Below are 20209 nucleotides of genomic sequence, written 5' to 3'. Positions count from 1 at the left end.
CATGAAGTAAAATCTCTTTAAAAATAAATTTTGCTTTGTAATACATGAACCTGCAACTTGTTTCACAAGTTTAGAGTTTTAAATATTTTTTATTAGGTTTACCTATAATGCAAGATACTTAAGAACATAGACTATAAAATAAAGACTAAGGTGCTTACATATCTATAGAAGAAAATTGTTATATATATATATAAACACGTTGTAAAATTAACTGAAATGATGTGGTATTTCCTACTTGGCACAAGGCAGGTTCTATGGCCTGCTGAGGGAAATGGGTGCCCTGGGACCTGGAGAACTTCCGTGGGACTGTCACGTAGCCTGAGGTGCCTTCATTCTCCCTTCTGACCTTGTTTCTCAGTTTTGCCATCTGAATCAGAAAAATCAGGCTTTTGATTTGATTTCAGGTTTGTTTCTTAGCATTTTACTCTGTGGCTTGAGAGGAATATTTACAGTCTTGCCCTCTAATTTGTCCAGTTTTAGTATGAGGAAACTCTTATTTATTTACATTTTTAAGTCAAATGAACTAGGAGTCCTGCGTAAATGTAATCTGCACATACAACAGGGACCTGTCTCGTAGCTGAGTGGACCCCTCTAAAGTTGGGGTCCACCTTCTAATGGTTATATGTCCAGGCCGATAGTTTCCAGGGCACTCTCTTAGCCAACTTGCTGGTGGTTGTTGCTTCCTATATCAATCATTTGAGAGAATAATAGTTATGTTACTAGATAATCTAGGTGTATGCTTGGAGAAAATGTGTAAGTGCTCCATGTTTTTTGAGGAAAAGTAATGCCATATGCAGGGCAATTGTGAGAAATCAAGTGAATTTCCCTTCACTGCTTGTGCCCTGTTTCCTTGATCTATAGCAGTGCCAGGAGGGAGCCGGGGGCAGGGGAGGGGAGCTTTAGGTGTACGTGGCCCTCCTGCCCCTCCCACTTTTTGATTTGTCTAGTGACCTTTTCTCAGTCATATAATTCCTATGCAAATGAAACTTCAAGTCCCACCCCTTTCAGATGTGATTCCCCCAGCTGAGCCCCTCCTGCATTGAAATTCTGAAGATTTCGGGGATCTACAGCCATTTATAGACCTAACCCAAATGGGCTCTTCAAATAGCATGCTGCACCCTTCTGAGCAGTTCCGTCAGGGTAAGCAGAGAAGAATGGGACCAGACAGGGCTAACTGAGCTGTAGGGTAAGACCAAAACATTGGCCCAAGGGAGCTGTTGCTCTCAGGTCCAATCTGGCTTGCATTCATTTCAAGCTGGTTCAACCCTTTGGCCTGAAAGATATTATGGGAGATGTAAACAGAAATGATGCTTCAGCATACCAGCCTATCCATTGTGGGAGCAGTAGCCCACCTGGAATAGTGGCAAGAGCCAAGGGAGGGATGGCATGGGAAGGGTATAGGGAAGAGGATGAGGGTGGTCCCAGACCTCACTCACTAATGTGTCCAAGTTTTCTGATAATGTGCTTGCTTCGATCAGAGTTGGCTTTGGAACTGTGCAGGCTTGAGGCACAAGGCTTCCCTGACCGCATGTCTTGAAACTGTCTCTGAAGGAAGTTGGGTTAAAGCAGAAGTGTGCAGTCCCCCCATGAAATCTAAATAAAAATGTGTGCCATTAACGACTGCCATCTACTCTCAATTACTAATCCCTGGAAAAGTGGCAACTCCTTATACACTTCTGGAGAATGAAGAATTCCATTCAGAGTAAGGAAGAAAGGCAAAAGTTTCCAAGAGAATTTAGTGATCAGTCAGCCCATCAGGAAATACTTAAGTGCCAACTCTAGGCTCCAAGGAAATTTATTATTTTTGTTCTTAAGAAACTAATTGGGAAACTGAGACTAACATGCTCACAGGATTGTTCCTAAAGACCAAATACCCTTGAGACTACAAGCCCCATAGGAGCAACGCCGGGTGTGAGGGGTCACACATTCTGGCTATCCCTGGCTGCCAAGAACTGAGAGAAATGCTGAAGTCTAATTATGTAAGTTCCCAGGAAATTGCACCTGTTTTATCTTCATTTCTTGCAAAGATGAAGGAGAGAGTAAGGGAAATAATGCTTCCTTTAGCATCTCTAACCCACACTTGTAAAAGAAGAGAAAGGAAAATGCTCTCTGTATCCTTGTTGGAGTTTTTTTTTTTAAGTCTGTTTTGGTTTTTCTTTTCTGTTTACACATGTATGTAATATGTGCTCTTTGGAAACGTTTAAAAAATACTGAAATGTGTAATATAGAAAGTAGAAGTCCCCCAGAAAAGCTCTCTCCAGGTAATAGCTATTAATAAGTTAATGTATATTCATCTAGATTTTTTTTCTACACATATATCATTTGTTGGACTTTCTAAGGGCAGGTACCTACTTTTACCATGACCAGTCACACATCTATATAGAATAAAATGAAGCAGACTAGGCAAACGACATGCGAAAGGACAGGAATGCACATTACCTATGACTTTATCGCAATCCACTGTGCATTCTTTCTTCCTTTTGCCTTCACTCTGCACTTGTTTCTCTTCTTTCATTGTTTCTACCCTTCTATAAGATTCCTTATTTTACTGCTTTTTTTTCTTTCTCTCCTGGTGTGATGATACATTCCTGGTTATGGTTACCTTCTCATATTTTCCATCTTTGTTTGTTCTTTTGCTGGATTTATGGTTGTTTGCTGTTTAGTTCCTAGTGTGTTTGAGTAAAAATACATGGTCCTATAGGATTGTATGAGATCAGTTCATATAGAGAGCAGTTTGACCATTAATATCAGAGTTTGAAAATATTTGTGATTTTGGTATTTCCTGCCTATCAGCATGAAACAATGCTCCTTGGTCTGTTAACAGTTATGCAAAATACACTGCAGTAAGACTCTCCAAAGTGGAGATTATGAAATAACAAGGGATTTAATAATAGAAAAAGAAAACTAGCTGCATGTCCCTTTCTCCCCTCCCACTCTCCGCCTCCACTCCACAAACTGGCTGACACCCTAAGCAGTAGTGCATTTCTTAACTTCTGCTCGCCTCTCACTCAATGAATTCTATATTCAAGACTGAAACTGTTGAAACAAACAAGAGGGCAGATGCTGCCTCGACCTCTCTTCCCATTGAGCCGAGCTCCTCTGTGCTCAGCCCATCCACTCTAACCCGGAGAATAACCTGTCTGGAGAGCATTCTCCTCATCTGAAGCACACACAAGCATCGCTGCATTTTCCTTTGCTTGATAAAGGATAAAGGAAGAAAAGCGGCAGCTGCTCCAGGAGCAGACAGCAAACAAGCCTCACTGTGGTGGCCCCCCCAGCCTTCACAAAGCGGGGATTCAGAGAGCTAGGCAAACAGACTGTACAGCCCAAGACTTCCACACAGATTCACCTGCCAAAATTATTAATTAAAAATCTAAAGGACTCTCCAGGTGAACTGAGAGTCTGAGCAAAGCACATTTTCCGACTGGTCTTTTATTAAGTTGGAAGAGAGAGAACACAGTTGAAGAACCAGAAAGGGCTTCAGAGATCATCTAATCCAACTCTCACTCTACCCCGTCCAATTTTAAGATAAAGATAGCGAGGCCCACAAAGGTCATAGGAGAGAAGATTCAACCTTTTTCCAGCCTGTGTACGTTATAACACTGGAGGTCTTAAAAAATACTTTTTTTCCAAGACATTTATAAGGCAGTTCTTGCAGCATATTACATGCAGTAGCTCTTCAGACATTCATAATAGATGGCATTACACTTTTATTGCATTATATTTCTCTGCAGGGTTAATGGAAAGCCCCCAAAATTATGACATGAAAAATTTCAAAGCTTTGGTTTTACGTTTAGTGACTCTTGATTCATAGAACCAGGATGTCAAAATGGGGAGTTTGCCTTTGGTAGCCAAATAAAGTGCATGGTGAACTATGATTCCTTTGAGAATCAGTTTCCAAACAAAAGGATTGAGTATTGCTCTTTTTTTTTTTTTTAAAGAAAACTCTTCACTATCTTTTCTTTTGGTGAATTCTCCTTTGTGGAAGTTGGCTGAACACAATCTTACTGTTTAAAGTTGCCACTTGTCTGCTTCAAATAAACTTATTTTTAAATTTCCTTAGTTTACAGTTGTATTTTATTTGACATTTATATGGTGCTTCAGTTGCTGAACAATATAGTAATTTTTTTTTTAAGATTTTGTTTTTCCTTTTTCTCCCCAAAACCTCCCTGGTACATAGTTGTGTATTTTTAGTTGTGGGTCCTTCTGGTTGTGGCATGTGGGACGCCACCTCAGTGTGGCCTGAGGAGCGGTGCCATCTCGGTGCCCAGGATCCGAACCAGCAAAACCCTGGGCCATTTAAGCAGAGCGCACGAACTTAACCACTCAGCCACGGGACCAGCCCCCCAGTATAGTAATATTATTTGACAAAATTTTGTATCAAAGAAACACATATATAGTTTTTAAAAACATGCAATTATAACAAGGTTTACGATGAAAAGCAGGTCTCCATCCTACCCTTTCCCAATCTGACCCAACCCAACCAATTTGAACTGTTTTTGTTTCTGCTTAGTGCTCTAAGTCATGCCAACTATAGTTTACTATATTTGGACTCTGATTTTCTTGTACACTTTCTTTTCTGGAGTTCATAATTTCCAATTATAATTTGGACCAATTACTTTCTTAGACCTGTGACTCCATTGCCATCTTCAGATTTCTTTTTATTGGAATCAGATTAGTTTTATGATTTTTTGTACTCCACATCTTACATGCTCTTTGATTTCACCTTTATGCTGCTAAAATAGATCAAAAGTAACTTCATCAGAAAATGTGTGAAGTTAGTTTTCTGGTTTCTTAGCTTTCCAAAACCACCTTTATTTTGCTCTCACACTTGATTGATAGTTTGGATATAGGATTCTAGATTCAAAATAATTTTCCACCAGAACTTTGAAGACATTGTTCCATTGTCTTTTAGCATGAAGAATGGCTGATAAGAAGTCGTATGCTATTTAAATTCCCCTTCCTCTCCCAGGTTACTTGTGTTTTCCCCTCTGCCAGCATTTAGGGTCTTTATTTTTATGCTCAGTGTTTTGAAATTTAATAATTTAACCAACATGTGGATCTTTTTAGTAAGTAGTATAGTGGTTAAGAACTCAGGTGAATTCTACTACTTGGGCCAACATCCTAGCTCTGCCACTTACTAGCTGTGTGACCTCAGACTCCAGGCCTGACTGGAGGATAATACCCTATGCCTCAAAGGGTTTTAAAAACTGAAATGACTAATGCAAGTGCTTAGCAGATAGTAAGTGCTCAATAAATGTTAGTGATGTTGACTTGATCTTGCTCACACTTCAGGGAGCTCTTCTAATTTGAAGATTCATTTCTTCACCTCTAAGGAATTTTTCTCCCTTTCTTTGATAATGTCCTTCTGTTTGCTTATCCTCTCTGAAATGAAAATAAGCTGGCTATCAGATTTCCCACAATAATTTATCTTTTATCTTTTTTTTTTTGGAGGAAGATTAGCCCTGAGCTAACATCTGCTGCCAATCCTCCTCTTTTTGCCGAGGAAGACTGGCCCTGAGCTAACATCCATGTCCATCTTCCTCCACTTTATATGTGGGACGCCTACCACAGCACGACTTGCCAAGCGGTGCCATGTCTGCACCCGGGATCCGAACCGGTGAACCCCGGGCCACCAAAGTGGAACATGCAAACTTAACCGCTGTGCCACTGGGCCAGCCCCATATCTTTTCTCTTTTTGATGTCAGGGGAAATCTCTTCAACTTTATACCCCAAGTTTCTGCTGCTTGAATTAGAATGATCATTTTAATTTCTATGAGCTCTTTCTTATTCACTGATTGTTCCTTTTTCACAATATTGTTTTGATTTCATATATGAAATATCTTTTCTTTCCCAATTTTTATCTTGAAAACTTAAAAACATACAGGAAGGCTGAAAGAACCATACAGTGAACACCTGTATATACCTTCCACCTAGATTCAATAATTTAGAAATTTTTGTCACATTTGCTTTATTTCTGTTTACATACATATATATGTCTATGTATGCATCCATGTATGTATGTATGTATATATACCCCACTTACATACTTTTTTTGTGGACCACTTGAATGTAAGTTGCATACATCATGACCCTGCTCCTAAATACTTCAGCATGTGACTCCTAGGAATAAAGACATTCTCCTACACAATCACAATACTGTTATTACAACTATGAAAATTAACAAAATTCCATATCATCTAAGATAGAGTCCATATTCAGATTTCTCTATTGTCTCAAATGTGTACAAAACCTATCAAAATGTAAGATGTCCATGCCCTTTCACTCAGAGATTCCGTCACTATCTTGCATACATACTCCCAAATGTACAAAATGGAGTATACACAAGAGTAGTCACTGCAGCACTGCTTGTAAGAGCAGAAGATAGGAAACAACCTAAATGTCCATTAATACAGTGTTGGGTTTAAACACATTGAAATCAAATTATGGATTATCAAACAGCTGTTTAGAATCAAGGTATTCAGAATTGAAGTATTCTAATATGTATTAATAAAGATGAGTTAACTTTAACTGGAAAAGATTCTGAGTATTGCATATAGCATTATCACCATTTGTGTTAAAAAATTATGGATGTTTGCAAACATAATTAACTCTGAGGGACAAAAGAGAAACTGGTAAAAGTGATTTGGGGGACTGGGTGGAAAGGAGGGCAGCTTACTTCAAATACTTTTACTCATTTTGAATTCTGTACTATGTCCATGTTACATAATAAAAATGAGTCAGTGCTTAAAGTGGATGAATATTCAATCCCACATAGCAGTGGTTCTCAACCAACGGTGCTTTTGCTTCCCAGAGAACATGCGACAATCTCTGGAGACGTGTTTGGCTGTTACAGCTGGAGGTAGGGGTAGTGCTAGTGGCATCGTGTGGGTAGAAGCCAGGGATGCTGTCAACCATCCCACAATACACGGGTCAGTCCCGCACAAAAAAGATGCTCTGGCCCAAAATGTCAATAGTGTTGAGAAACCCTGTGGCAGAGCAACTCTTCTGGATCCTAAGGCTTAGAAAAGCCAAGAAAACTAAAGGAATAAACACAAAGAAAGTCATGTGCATATGCCTAAGCATTCAAATCATTGTGCCTTTAAGATAATTCATATTTCTAGCTGTGAAGGAGGATGGTTGAAGTCCAAAATACTCCTGTTTGCCTAGTTTTCTCCAGATTGGTACAGTATCAAGCTTCTGTAACCTTAGTTCATGTTAGTAATTTTAACTATTGTAAACGTAGTATAGTCAGTAGAAGAATGGAGTGAGACTAAAGTCTGTGATTTCTAGGGCTTTAATCTGTAAGTAGACTTGCACATGTGTGTACAGCACATGTACAAGAATATGCATTGCAGCATTGTTTGTAATGGAAAATATTGGAAACAATCTAAATAATAGGGGACTGGCGGAGTAGTTTATGGTATCTCCATACAATGGGATACCATGCAGCCATTAAACAAGACAGCTCTAATGATCTCCAAGATATTAGGAAGTATAAAAAGCAAGTTAGGAATAATCTATATGGGAGGTTGCCATATGTATATGTGGCATATAAAAGATATATACATATATGCTCATTTATGCATGTATCTCTGAAAATATACAAGATAGCAGAAACAATGGGTGTTTCTGGAGGATTGGGACGAGGAACTTCTCAGTGTGTGCCCTTTTGCATTTTTGTACTATGTGCATACTACTTATTATGTGCATAAAGACAGCTCTGTCCAAGTCAGTGAGTAAATTAAATGCACTCTATAGTTCCACTGCAACAATACAAGGAGAATGAAATATGTATTACAATAAAGATGTAAGGAATATGGAAACACAGAAAAGTTGTAGATGTGGAAAAATGGAAAATGTTGAGAGGAAATGAGGAACTTCAAGCCATACTTCAAATGAGGTGCCAATAATTTCAGTCATCACAATCAAACATCCTTTTCCTAATACTTGCTCCTCTAAGGGTATGAAAACAAGAGGGCAATTGGAGTATTTTCTGGTGACTAGGGCAAATGTCATGCTAGTGAGGTATTTTACAGATGGTAATGAAAAAAAATCCCCTCTTATGAAGAGCCTAATGGGCTGGCATGCTTAAGACTTGGTTGGCCTACTTGATGGAAGATGAGTTGGAGGAGTGGAAGTCAGGAGCCTTGGGTATAGTCCTGGCTTTGTCACTAATTCACAGTGTGACATTAAGCAAGTGAACTTTTGGATCTATTGTCCATCTATAAAATGAGAGTGTAGATCCCAAAAGGTAAATTTTTAAAAAATCAAATGGATAATTCATACCCAGTAAAAAATTTCACAAAAATATGGAAAAATATTCAGCCTTCCCACTAAGCAAAAGGAATATAAATTTGAGATTTTATACTTATTGAAACAACAAAATCAACATCCCATGCCACTGAAATTCTGTTAAAACCAGTATACATATTCTTATCTGTTAGTAATTTACAAACCATTCTGGGAAATACCACATGTTTATGTAACTGAGCCATAGAGATAGTCCTATCCTTTGACTCAGTAGCTGCATTTCCCAGAAATTTAACTTAGGAAAATGATTTAACAGACACAAAAATATATATACACAAAGACATTAATTCATTTGAATGTTGTCTATAATAAAAAACATAGGTAAATGGTTAATATGAGCAAATCAACATGAAATATTGTACATCTATAAGAACCATTTTGAACCCTAGAGATGTTAAAAATACTATATCCAATGTATATATATAGATAATATATAAATGTAAAATAATTTCATTTAGAAGAATTATGGGTACCTTATTATTGAATCAGTATTTAATACTGTTAAACTGGCTTTAAAATTCTAATAAAAAGAACTTAAGAATGAATTTAAGGAATCAAGTCATTGACCTCTAAGGTCTATGATTCTAATCATCCTCTGATATAGTGTTGGGGGCTTTGCTGTCAGCTTTCCTCTAGCGGGCAGGATGACGGTGAATGAGATACATCGTCAGAATAGATAAGGCTCTGGAACAGCAAGCTGGGGCCCCTGCAATTTGGAGACCGTCAGCAACATAAGGCACTTTTTCTTTCCTCTCACACATAAACTAATTCATGTATAAACTATGAATTTTGTGTGATTTATAAAAATGCTTTACTTTATACATATATCACATCTGACTATAAAAGCTAAAGAGTGGAGAGAAAAGATGTGAAAAGGATAAGCACAGTTCTTAGAACAGGAAGGGAGCCTAGAGATCATTCTAGTACAACCTCATTTTACAGATGAAAAAACTGATGCTCAGAAAGGAAACATGGTATTACAAAGTACAATTGGGAGGGGACAGGAAAAAATTAATTAAGAGTGATGGAGGGGGAAGGGCAGTGAAAAAGGCAAAGGTGACAGTAAATAATGTTGCTGTGTGTGTGGATGATAAAAGGGCTGAAGTCTACAACTGGAGGGTGGAAAGTGACCACCAGACCTAGAGGGTGTCTGTGTTGGTTTCAGACACAGTCCTATACATCTATCCTGGCATTTAATTACCTCACACGAGGTGCAGATCTTACTATCAGACTTTTACCCTTCTAACTCCAAATGAAGGTACAGGCTTTTGAGTCACAAAGATTAATGCTAAACCAGGTCTTTATGCATGAACTGAACAAAAAACATTGCTTTAAAAAAAAGTACATTAATTGGTATCATATTGGCTTCTTCTGGTGTCTACATAAAAACAATATTGAAAGATAATGTTTAGATTGTACTGTTTTTTCCCAGAGCTCATCTTTAGTATCAATTGTGCATTTTCAATAAAAAATTTAAAAATTACTTAATTTAGATGGAAAACAAATTGCTTTCATATTGGTTTCAGAAAGAATTTCAACTGAACTTATTCAGTCTATCTGTAACAAATTATGTACATATATACACTCTCTCAGAAATCAACAAGTTTATATATAAGCTTCTGAGAGGAGACTGTTTGAACTTTTGCAACATCCTCTTTCTACGGGGATGGCTGAGTGCCATCGCTATGCTGCCAGCCACAGCGATTTTGTGTCCAGAGGGTACCAGTTACTTTGCTTTCTTTACGTTTGACAGGTTTTACTAATAGAAAGCTCATCCATGGACAAGATAGTGCTTGTCCAAGTTGAGAGTTTGCCTTAAGCACTGAACAAATCAGATTTTAAAAGTAAAGTTCAACTTAATCCCATTTTTGACACTAAATACCTCACTCACTGGCACACATAAACGTCAAGCTTTTACTTTTAATGATTCTGTATCAAGCAATTCATTTATACTCTACTTCAATAAAAAATAAAGGAAGACTATTAAGCAATTTATCATTACTTTGGTTTTTTTCTTGTTGGACTTCAACATCTTGGTAACAATATAGCAAATCACAAGAGATATACAACTCATTTTACACAAGATACATTTCAATAATGGTTTGTAAGGTGAATTTTTATAAACTGATTTCTATCTTATCTTACATCATTATTTATAAAATGTTAATACTAACTTCTAGATTATCTTCAATTAATATTTGATGCCAAACATTTAGGTTTTAGACTGTATCTAGTTTATATTCTCTCTCCTACCCACCCTACCCCCAACAAGCAGTTAATAGAAGTTTATTTAAAATAAAATAAATCTAAACTATGAACATTTCCTATTTAGAAAAAATCACATAGGAAAAACAAGATTACTAGGAAGACCTTAGAGAAAGGTGTTTTAAAAGGTGCCAGATGTAAAATCTTAGAAGTGTGGGAGGAATGATGATAAAAGTTTAAGATCTAAAATTTTTTAACAAGACTGAAAAAGTTTATCAAAAGTATTTAAGAATCATATCATCACACATTAACATATCACAACTAAGCATTTATTATACTGTTTAAGAAGGGAAGCAATTGCAGTGGTATTTCAGAAGCCATATCTTTTTTTAATGTAATATATGCTCATAGACTCTAAACAGTATTTTAAAATATACAATCTCTCCAAAAGAAAATATTCAACTAAAGATAGATAACTTTTAATGTAAGTAAAATGTTACAAGATTTTAAAATTAAAGTCATCATCAGATTTTTCACAACACAGTGTACAGAAATTTGCAACATTCCTGTACAGAGCAATCTAATCTTTACTCTTGAGCCAGGCGTTCAATAACGCGTCGGTAATCTTCCACAAGTTCCTGAAAGCTTTCTTCCAGCTGTTCATGTTGCATGCTTATTTCTATTTGGTTCATCTGGTTTGTCAGTTCTTCTGGTCTGAGACATTTTCTCATTTTAGCAAGATCTCTCTGCTTTTTCTAAGCAACAAACACAATTATTGGTTAGCCTAAGAAAGCTGATATATTTCTTTAAACTCAGAATTTTAAGTCTCCAGTGTTAAAAATAAGAGTAATAGAAATATGCCCAAATTTGTCCCATACAGCTTTTTTCTTAAGGAAGCATAAACATAATGTTAACCATGAATTACAGCCCTCTAAAAAGAGTTAACCAGAAGGGACCTGGAATTTGTGTGAATTGATGGTAAATACATATGTATGACTAAGAGCCCCCTCTCCAAACATAATAAAGAACTGGCTAGTGCAGACACTCAAATCATTCTTTGATAAATAAAATACACTAACTGAAGAAAGACAACTGAGATTAAGTGCTTTATTCTTCATTTCACTATTCAATCATTAATTACATTAATTTTAATTCCAAGCTGGCTTCTTCCTGCCATTATGCTCTTTTCTAAATTCCCTTACCCGGCAATGTATTTATGAACCACATATTAATTTTAACATAAACTGTTGGAAGAGTTTCAGAAAGATAAACCAGAAACTGTCACATTTTAAAAAACATTAACTAGCATTTATTGAGTCTCTACTATCCAGACATACAGTATCTTATTAAACCCTGGCCATTTTACTGAGAAGGAAACCACCATGCTGAGGAGTTTGCAGTAGGGAGCTAGTAACAACTTTTAAGCAGGACACTGTCAGAACAATACTGTGTTAGTAATGCTGAGGACTGGCCTGGAGGACCCAATCAGCAGCTACTGAGGAATTCCAGTAAGACCTGATGAAAGCCCAGACCAAGTCAGTAGCAGCAGAGATGGAGGGGACAGGTAGTTTTTGGGAAGAAAACATTGGGTGATGTGAAGAAGGAAGAAGGAAGAATGACCCCAAGATTCCTGGATGGGTGGCAACCCTGCACTATGTGAAACACTGCCATATATGAAACTTTCATACTTTTGGATAAAGTGTTCTAGATTATCATATCGATCCTCTTTTATTAGAGCATATAACAAAGAGCTAACTTTACATTGAGATCAGATATCACATATATTAACTCATGTAACCTTAACAACTCAATATCATAGTATTTTAGTTTTCTTCAGTTGATAGATGAAGAAAAAAGAGATACAAGAGTTAAATAACTTGTCATAAAGGTAGCTGAGGAAGCCAGGATTAAAACCTATTTGGTCGGAAGTCTGTATTTAGTCCCTTCATCTAACTGCCTTTCAAAAGACAATTTGAAAAAAAAAACCACCCTAAAAATAGTATCTTAAATCCATCCTAAAATCTAATAAATTGTCCCTTAAAGGAAACCCTAATAATTTTGGAATACTAGGCAAATATATCATGATTACTACTTAAAAGCTCAAAATTAAGCTAAATTTATAATCAGTCTAACATTTTTAAGACATGGTAATAATAATAAAGTTTGGAGATAAGCCTTTACTGAAATAAGCTATCTGACACTACAAAAAAATTAGGTTGATCCTGGGTTTAAATTGGTGGAGCGAAGTAAATGAGGTTGCTCCTACTATAATCAGAAAGAAATAAAATTAACTTCATTAATATAAGCTGCCCCTTTAAAGCAGTGCTTCTCAAACTTGAATGTGCACACAGATTATCTGGTGACCTGGTTAAAATGCAGATTCTGATTTAGCAGGTCTAGGATGGGGCAAGATTATGCAGTTCTAACAATCTCCCAGGTGATGTTAATGTTGCTGATCTACTGACCATATTTTGAACATTCTACAGAACTAATGAAAATTCAGATTTATTGCTTCTAAAGCCTGGAAGGACAGTGTATTCTTTACTCTTCCATCATGTGGATGATAAATGCTTTGTTTTTCCTGTAAAAGTTATTTTTTCTGCCAAGAGGCACAATTGCACTATGTAAGAGCATCTAACTTAAGGAAATCGTTCAGGAACTAAAGGGTAATGCATCAAAAAATTATTGTGGTATGTAATAGGAATATAAGCTATTTTTCTAAATTGCTAACCAGTTACAACATTTATTAAATAATCTAACCCCATTGCTGGAAGATGCTTCCAATCATATTAAATTCTTATATATTATAGAACCATCATATTAAATTCTTAAATATCTTAGACTATCAATTCTGTTCCAAATAACCTATAGAATGAATCCTGTGCCAGTAACATACTGTTTTAAATGATTATGCTGTTTAAACTCTCTCTCTAAGAGAACTTACTTCCCCCAATTTATCTCCCCGATCCTTACCACCTTCAATTTCTTGTCAATTTTTTTTCAGACGGATGTCAGAATTAACCTCTATTGTAATTTTTATTGTCATGGCAGTAAACCTATGAATTAAATTTAACAGCTCTAAGTATATAAGAATAAAAAATATATGTAATAGCTTTATGGAAGAAATATAAAACTAAGTTCTTCATGAGCATGTAAGGTATGGTTCAATTTAAAAAATACTTAATTTGAGGTATTTGTTTTATTAATCTTTAATATTCCTTACACTGTATATATTCTGCTTTGTATATGTATATTACAAATTAATCTTTCAAAGAATGTGTGGGGAAAAAAAAGGAACTTAAAAAAAAGCTGATTTGGGGAACACCTCTATCCAAGCCAAGTGACATACATTGGGAGTACAAATGAAACAAGAAAGGTAGAGCTCCTTAAGATTGGGAGAGACATTCTATAGACTTCAGAATAATTTTCTCCTTCCAAAGATAAACAAAAACTTAATTCCTTCATAGATTATAGCTGTTGATAATTTTTAATTAATGCAAATTAACTAAAGATGGTACTAATATCAATTTATTTATGTTAACATTTGGCTTGAATATGAATTCATTTCCAGAAAATAATCCTTTCTTCTTACCTAGTTTTCACAGTTCCAAAAGGGCTTACAAATATAATCTCAAAAATGTTACCTCCTCTAAGGGCTCCTTAATCTCCATCTGCTGAACTAGGCTCTTTTTGTGAAGTACAGAGATAAGGTTCTTTTGTAAGAATTTTAAAATAATAATAGTGTGGAGGCATATGAATTCCAAAGACTTTTCAAAAGACACCTTTATTGTAAAAGCACACTGTATTGTATTTCTGTTCAGTTCCTACGGAGGCACTGCCATTTTATAGAAGCGAAACCCTCTACCCAGACGTTAGTAAGTTGTCTACAGTCACACAATTTGTAAAAGGTAGAACCAGATCTCAAAACTGAGTTTCCTGATTCCAAATCCAATGATCTTATAACAATGTTTCTAAATTTTATATTTGTAAGCCAATTATGAATTAAAATATGCCCATGAAACAAGATAAAAACTGTAATGCTAAAACCAAGGAGCTGCACCAACTTTTCCTTTTTTAGCCAAATTGTTCAAATTTATCTTTTCTTGAACACCTGAAAATTACTTCTGTACTAGAGATGGAGTTTCTTTTTGTGCTTTTAAAAAATGATTCTAGTTAATACAGGTTATTTTTATCCCTTCTTGGCAGTGATACAAATAAATTATCAGTGTTTAAAGAACTTTTAAAGTAAGATACAAGTACTTCTAATATCTACTCAATTTCTTAGTGGGAGAGTGGGTTTAAGCTCACATGATCCCTCAAATAAAAGGCAGCACAAAATTGGTGGACTTTGCTACCAATAAATAAATTATTTCATACCTCAGTAATAACTCAGTGACAACCAAAATTATAATTTCTTTTCATAAAATGTGTTAAAGTAAAAATGTAAATTTTACACTTCAAACTTTCCCAATTGGGCATACATTTTAAAGACCCAAAAAAATTCTAAACCACGTTCAATATTAAGCAATTCTACTTTATTCTTCAATATAATTTTGCATTTGAGAATGCTTTGATAACACAACAAAGTACACAAGTATCAGCTTGGAACAACAAATTGGAGAAGATCCTCTGCATACATTCAACAAGGAAATCTTTTCACTCTTCCCATGCCTAGAGGACAGTTAACTCATTTCTAGGCTTTCCCAAAGTTTGTGGTAGGTTTCCTATCCCAAATACTGTGGCTATCAACCTAAAGAGGGGGAGGGAGACCTTAGAGCTTTCTTGGTTTTCTAGCTGGTATAGAATACTGGATAATGAAGCTTATTAAAATAAGCATTACTGTAAATAGAGTTTGAATAAGTATCTGAAGAATCTGTAACTTGTGTATGAGGTTTGGTGCAAGGGTGGTGATACCCGTTAAGCACCTAAAAGATCACCTTTTTGGTTGTCTTTCAGAGAAAGGAACTTGCTGGACAGGTGAGGATAGTTAATAATAATATAAAAATTATCATCATTCTTTAAGAGTAGAAAATACTTGTTTTTATGAACTACAGAAATTCCCATTATTTGGCATAACTTTATGACTCCTATTTATACTTAAAACTCATCATTTTCACTTGCTACATCTGCCTATATAAAATGTCACATAAGAATGAGATGCATAATTCAATAAATTATTTTACTTTACTGAAACAGTTTTAATACTCTTCAATGTTGCCATAACATCTAATTATACTGTTCTATATGCCCAAATTTCATCATAAAAAAATTTTCTAGGTAAAAAATTAATAGTACTTAAAGATCAAAATCTTTGTGTACCATTTCTACCAATTTTCTGATGTTTCTGAATTGATAAACATCAAAGAATAAAATGCTACTTCAGACAATTTTTGGGACGAGAGACCATTATAATTTATTACAGTATTACATCTGTTATATGCAGATGGTAGTCTATAAGACAGAAAATCAATCCATTAAATTGCTTAATGAAATGACACTATGAACTATATATATATATATATATATATACACTATATATATATGAATTCAAGATACAATTATTTATAGTCATAGGCAAATAATAATTTTTATATTCAAAATGTGATATGTTTGAACAGAATTACAATGACAAATTAGGAAATACAGTTGCACTGGAAAGTAATAAGATGCCATAAAGGAAAAAAGTTGAGATTCAACAAGGAGTAGTGTGAGCTAATATACCATTAACATTCAAAAGACTAGCTCTATAAAGCAGAATCTAAGACAAATAAAACTTGAATTAATGTAGGGAAATCAGAACTATGTGTACTTGGTATATTAATTACTCATTTAATTTACTTTCTCCTTGAGTTTTAAGATAGATTTGGATTTGTCATTTATGTTCCCAGCTATTGTGCTGTATAAGCCTACCAGTATAGAGGACATAAATGCAGCAACCACATGTCAGGTGCTCAATAATTATTTGTTCAGTAAATTAACAAATATTCTCCCCAATCAGCTTACTGCCCCGCTGCAACTATCATAGCAAATGCTCATTCACAAAAGTTGGCATGGACAGTATCTGCCTTAATTATTAAGGCCAAATGAATATGTCCAAACCTGATCTAGGAGGGGAAATTTTTGAGTTAGAGGAAAATATGGGAGATGAAAAAAGGGGAGGAATGGGACACAAAGAAAGAATGTTAAAAAAGTAAGAGAGAAATTAATACTAAGTTGCAATTTCAGCTATGGTAAAGTACAGAGGTTACAAATGGGCAACCAAGGCCATATTCATGAAGAAGGGAGCAAAGGCAAATAGGACATATATGACAAATGGGAAGACAAGAGACTTGGAAAAAACTAATAAGATAATTTGTTAGGGAAGAGTCTCAGCGTTCAGATTTTTAAAAGATGCATACAAATGAAAGAAAAAACATAACCATGGGTAAACTATCCTTGGGATTAGTTTTTAAGTGAATAAAAACAGATTTATAGCTTACATTGGAAAATTATGACAGTGCGAATTCTTATAACTAACTGGAAGAATATTTTCATTTTTGTAAAAGTTAATTTAGCAAAATGATTTGGACTCTCCCATACACTGGCATTTGCTAGACTTTCTTCTCCATTTTAAACAGTGACAAGAATATAATGCTTAAGACTCTTGAAAGTCCTACCTTATATGGGCTAATTAGTCTTCTTTTAATATCCAGTCTATAGCTTCTGTATTGTTCAGCATCACTCATGTCAGTTACCAGTAGTCTAAGAATTTCATAAACCCGTCTAGCATGTTGCTAATAAACAAAAGAAAAATACAAACATTTTCAAATTACAAAATAGTGACACTTTCCCAAAAGAACACAGGATATAAAGACTATGTGCCATGGGCCAGAAACTGTGCTAGGAACCAGACAAAAAGGAATAAAAGATATTCTCTGCCTTCAAGGATCTAGTGTTCTAGTGGGTAACACAAATAATTGAGGTCTGGTTAATTTAATGATATAAATATGCATAGGGTCTCATGGTAGCATAGCCTAGGAATGAGAGACATGTTGGAAGAGAATTCCTGGGGGAATAAAACCCGAGCTGAATCTTAAAAGGAAGGGAGCGTGCCATTCTGCAAGAGGGGAGGGCCCTGTGTACGCACATGCAGAACAGAAGCAGCTTGACACTGCTGGACCACAAAATGCAAAATAAACCCTAGAGGTAGAGTGAGGATGGAGCAAGAGCACAGGGCCTTACACAGTGGGTTAAAGAGCTGGGCTTTTGGGGCCGGCCCCACGACCAGGTGGTTAAAGTTCCGTGTGGCTCTGCTTTGGTGGCCCAGATTCGCCAGTTTGGATCCTGGGTGCGACTACTGCACTCATCAGCCATGCTGTGGAGGCATCCCACATACAAGGTAGAGGAAGACTGGTGCAGATGCTAGCTCAGGGCTAATCTTCCTCCCAAAAAAAAAAGGAAAAGAAAAGAAAGAAAGAGCTGGGCTTTTATCTAGTAGGTGACAGATTCTAAATGAAGGAGTGAGTAAAGCACACAAATTTGAGTTTTAAGTAAAGGATTCTCTCAGCTACACAGAAATGGTAGCTAAAAAAAGGGCAGGGAGATCAATTAAGAAGCTGAGCAATTAAATCAGACAAAAAATGATGAGGGCATGAACTGAGACAGCCTAAGTAAGAATACCAAAGGAACAAAGATTCTAGAAATATAGAAAAGGAAAGGTTGGCTGTGGAGGAGGGTGTGGAATGACAGTGAGTTTTCATGGCCTAGGAGAGATTTAGGAGGCAGAGAACATATAAATCTGAAGAAAATTCTAGTCTAAGGGTGAGGATTTAAGCAATATCAGCATACAGGCAAGAATTAAAACCATAAAATTGGTTAGGATCACCCAGGGAAAGCATACACAGTGAAAAGAGAGAGGTCAGAATCCTGCAGCACAGTGACAGTTAAAGGGCAGAGCAGACAGAGGACAGGAAAAAAAGCCAAAGAAATATTAGGAGAATTAGGAAGTTGGGTATCACTGAAGCCAAAGGACTAGCCCACAGTTTTTCTGTTTGTGTTGTTTCACTTGTATATTTACTGGTGGTGTGGGAGAGCTCAGTCTAGGTAGCTTGGGAAGATGATATTTGAAGTTTCTGGAAGGGACTCTTGAACTGAGCTAGAAAAATTGAGTACTATCTGGCCAGGCAAAGATGGAGGAACAGAAGGGGGTATCAAGGGCAAAGGAAATAGTACATGTAAAGGGTATAAAAGAAAGAAAAACGTAGCATAGTTGGGAAATGGCAAGAGGTTCAGTACAGCCAGAGCATGTAGGAAAGTGGCAGGAAGCTGAGGCTAGCAAGATAGGGAGGGTCCAGATTATGATGAGCTCTGTGTGCCATACTAAGGAGTTTTAATTCCTTTAAGAAACAAAAAACATGATTTAAAGAAATAATGTATTCATATTCCCTTTCTTTTAAAAGCTGAGCTATTAAATAAAGTCTCATTAATAAATAAAGGTTTAATGCAGTCTGGAGAATCAATTATTTCTAAAATGTATTTTAATCTTAAAGCCAGGAAGCCATTAAAGTGTTCTAATGCAGGAGAAGATGGAAAGTTCCAGTTCAAATTAAGTCATTTGTTGAAGGTCAGTGATCAGGAATTTTGGGTATACAGTTTCAGAGCTCAGGAGGAAAATCTGGATTGGAGACTCAGATGAGATCTCCCAGGTAGAATAAGTAGAATGAGAAGAAATGAGGACTGAATAAAGAACTTTGGGGGAGAATTATATTTAGGGAGCATACATAAGGGTGGAAGCCAGTGAAAATCTCTCAAAAAGATGATCACGGTGGTGAACGGAAAACCAGGAACTGCAGTGCCTTAGAAGCCAAGGGAGGGAAGGTCAATAGTATCAAATGCTAATCCTTATTACTGGAATACCCTTCATCCGACATACTTTCACAATCCAAATTCTACCCATTCTTTGAGGCTTAGATCAAATGCATCTCTCCCATGAAATTCTCTGATTTCCTGGCTTACATAAATATAATAAACTCCCTTCTCTGAACTCCCATACTATTTTTCTGTACCTATCTTAAGATATTTACTACTTTAAAATTCAAACAAATATATAGAAGTACATAAAGGGAAAGTTAAATGTTTTACTCCAAGCCCTCTCTCCACCAATACTGACCCCAGGGGTATTAACTTTCTTTACCAGTTTAGATAAACATTTTCTTAAGAAGCAAAAATAAGATCCTACCATCCATCTTTTTCTGCTTGTTACACTTAATATAGCCATAAAATCAATTATTCCCATTCTATTACTGAGGAAATTGAGGCACAAGGAGGTAAACTAAGTCATAAGTCACAGAGCAAGTGGTGGAGCCAGATTTGAACCCAGGCAATCTGGCTTCAGAGCCTGTAATCCTAACCACTGCCTCTTCTTACACAGGTATTCTCAAAGTATTTGCAATGTTTAAGTTATGTACTTAAAAAGAAAAAACTTCAAAATTCAAATGTTTTCCTTCTATAGAATAAAATACCTTATTTATTTTGAACTTCTGTTGTGCCTCTGTTGCCATATCTTCATTGAATCCTTGCATTAACTTTTCCCGGGAAAAACAGGGCAAATCTTGACAAAGCTTCACAAGCACAAAGTCTCTTAATTTCACATAGCTTTTGGATGGATCTTCCGCTAAAGAAATAAAGCAGAATAACATTTCCCTTACCCAAC

At 35.9% G+C, this 20209-nt stretch overlaps 2 protein-coding genes across 14 annotated transcripts in view; one reads left to right on the top strand and one right to left on the bottom strand.

Annotated features, from left to right (window-relative positions):
- SLC25A12 (solute carrier family 25 member 12) overlaps positions 1-20209 on the top strand; it is a 191082-nt gene that overhangs the window by 2621 nt on the left and 168252 nt on the right. The gene's annotated exons all lie outside the window — the stretch shown is intronic.
- Positions 10826-20209, bottom strand: part of HAT1 (histone acetyltransferase 1) — a 57762-nt gene continuing 48378 nt past the window's right edge. For 3 of the 4 annotated variants that reach the window (XM_008523562.2, XM_008523565.2, XM_008523564.2), the window contains exons 9-11: positions 20019-20170; positions 17175-17291; positions 10826-11273 (exon numbers count right to left, since the gene is read on the bottom strand). In XM_008523562.2, coding sequence (XP_008521784.1) covers positions 11106-11273; positions 17175-17291; positions 20019-20170 — 437 coding nt within the window. In that variant the 3' untranslated portion in view covers positions 10826-11105. The remainder of the gene's footprint in view (positions 11274-17174; positions 17292-20018; positions 20171-20209) is intronic. The other variant, XM_070580167.1, reaches the window with a different exon arrangement.

The sequence above is a fragment of the Equus przewalskii genome, chromosome 17 (assembly GCF_037783145.1).
Source record: "Equus przewalskii isolate Varuska chromosome 17, EquPr2, whole genome shotgun sequence".
In the NCBI taxonomy this organism is placed as follows: domain Eukaryota; kingdom Metazoa; phylum Chordata; class Mammalia; order Perissodactyla; family Equidae; genus Equus; species Equus przewalskii.
This window is presented reverse-complemented; position numbering and strand designations above follow the sequence as displayed.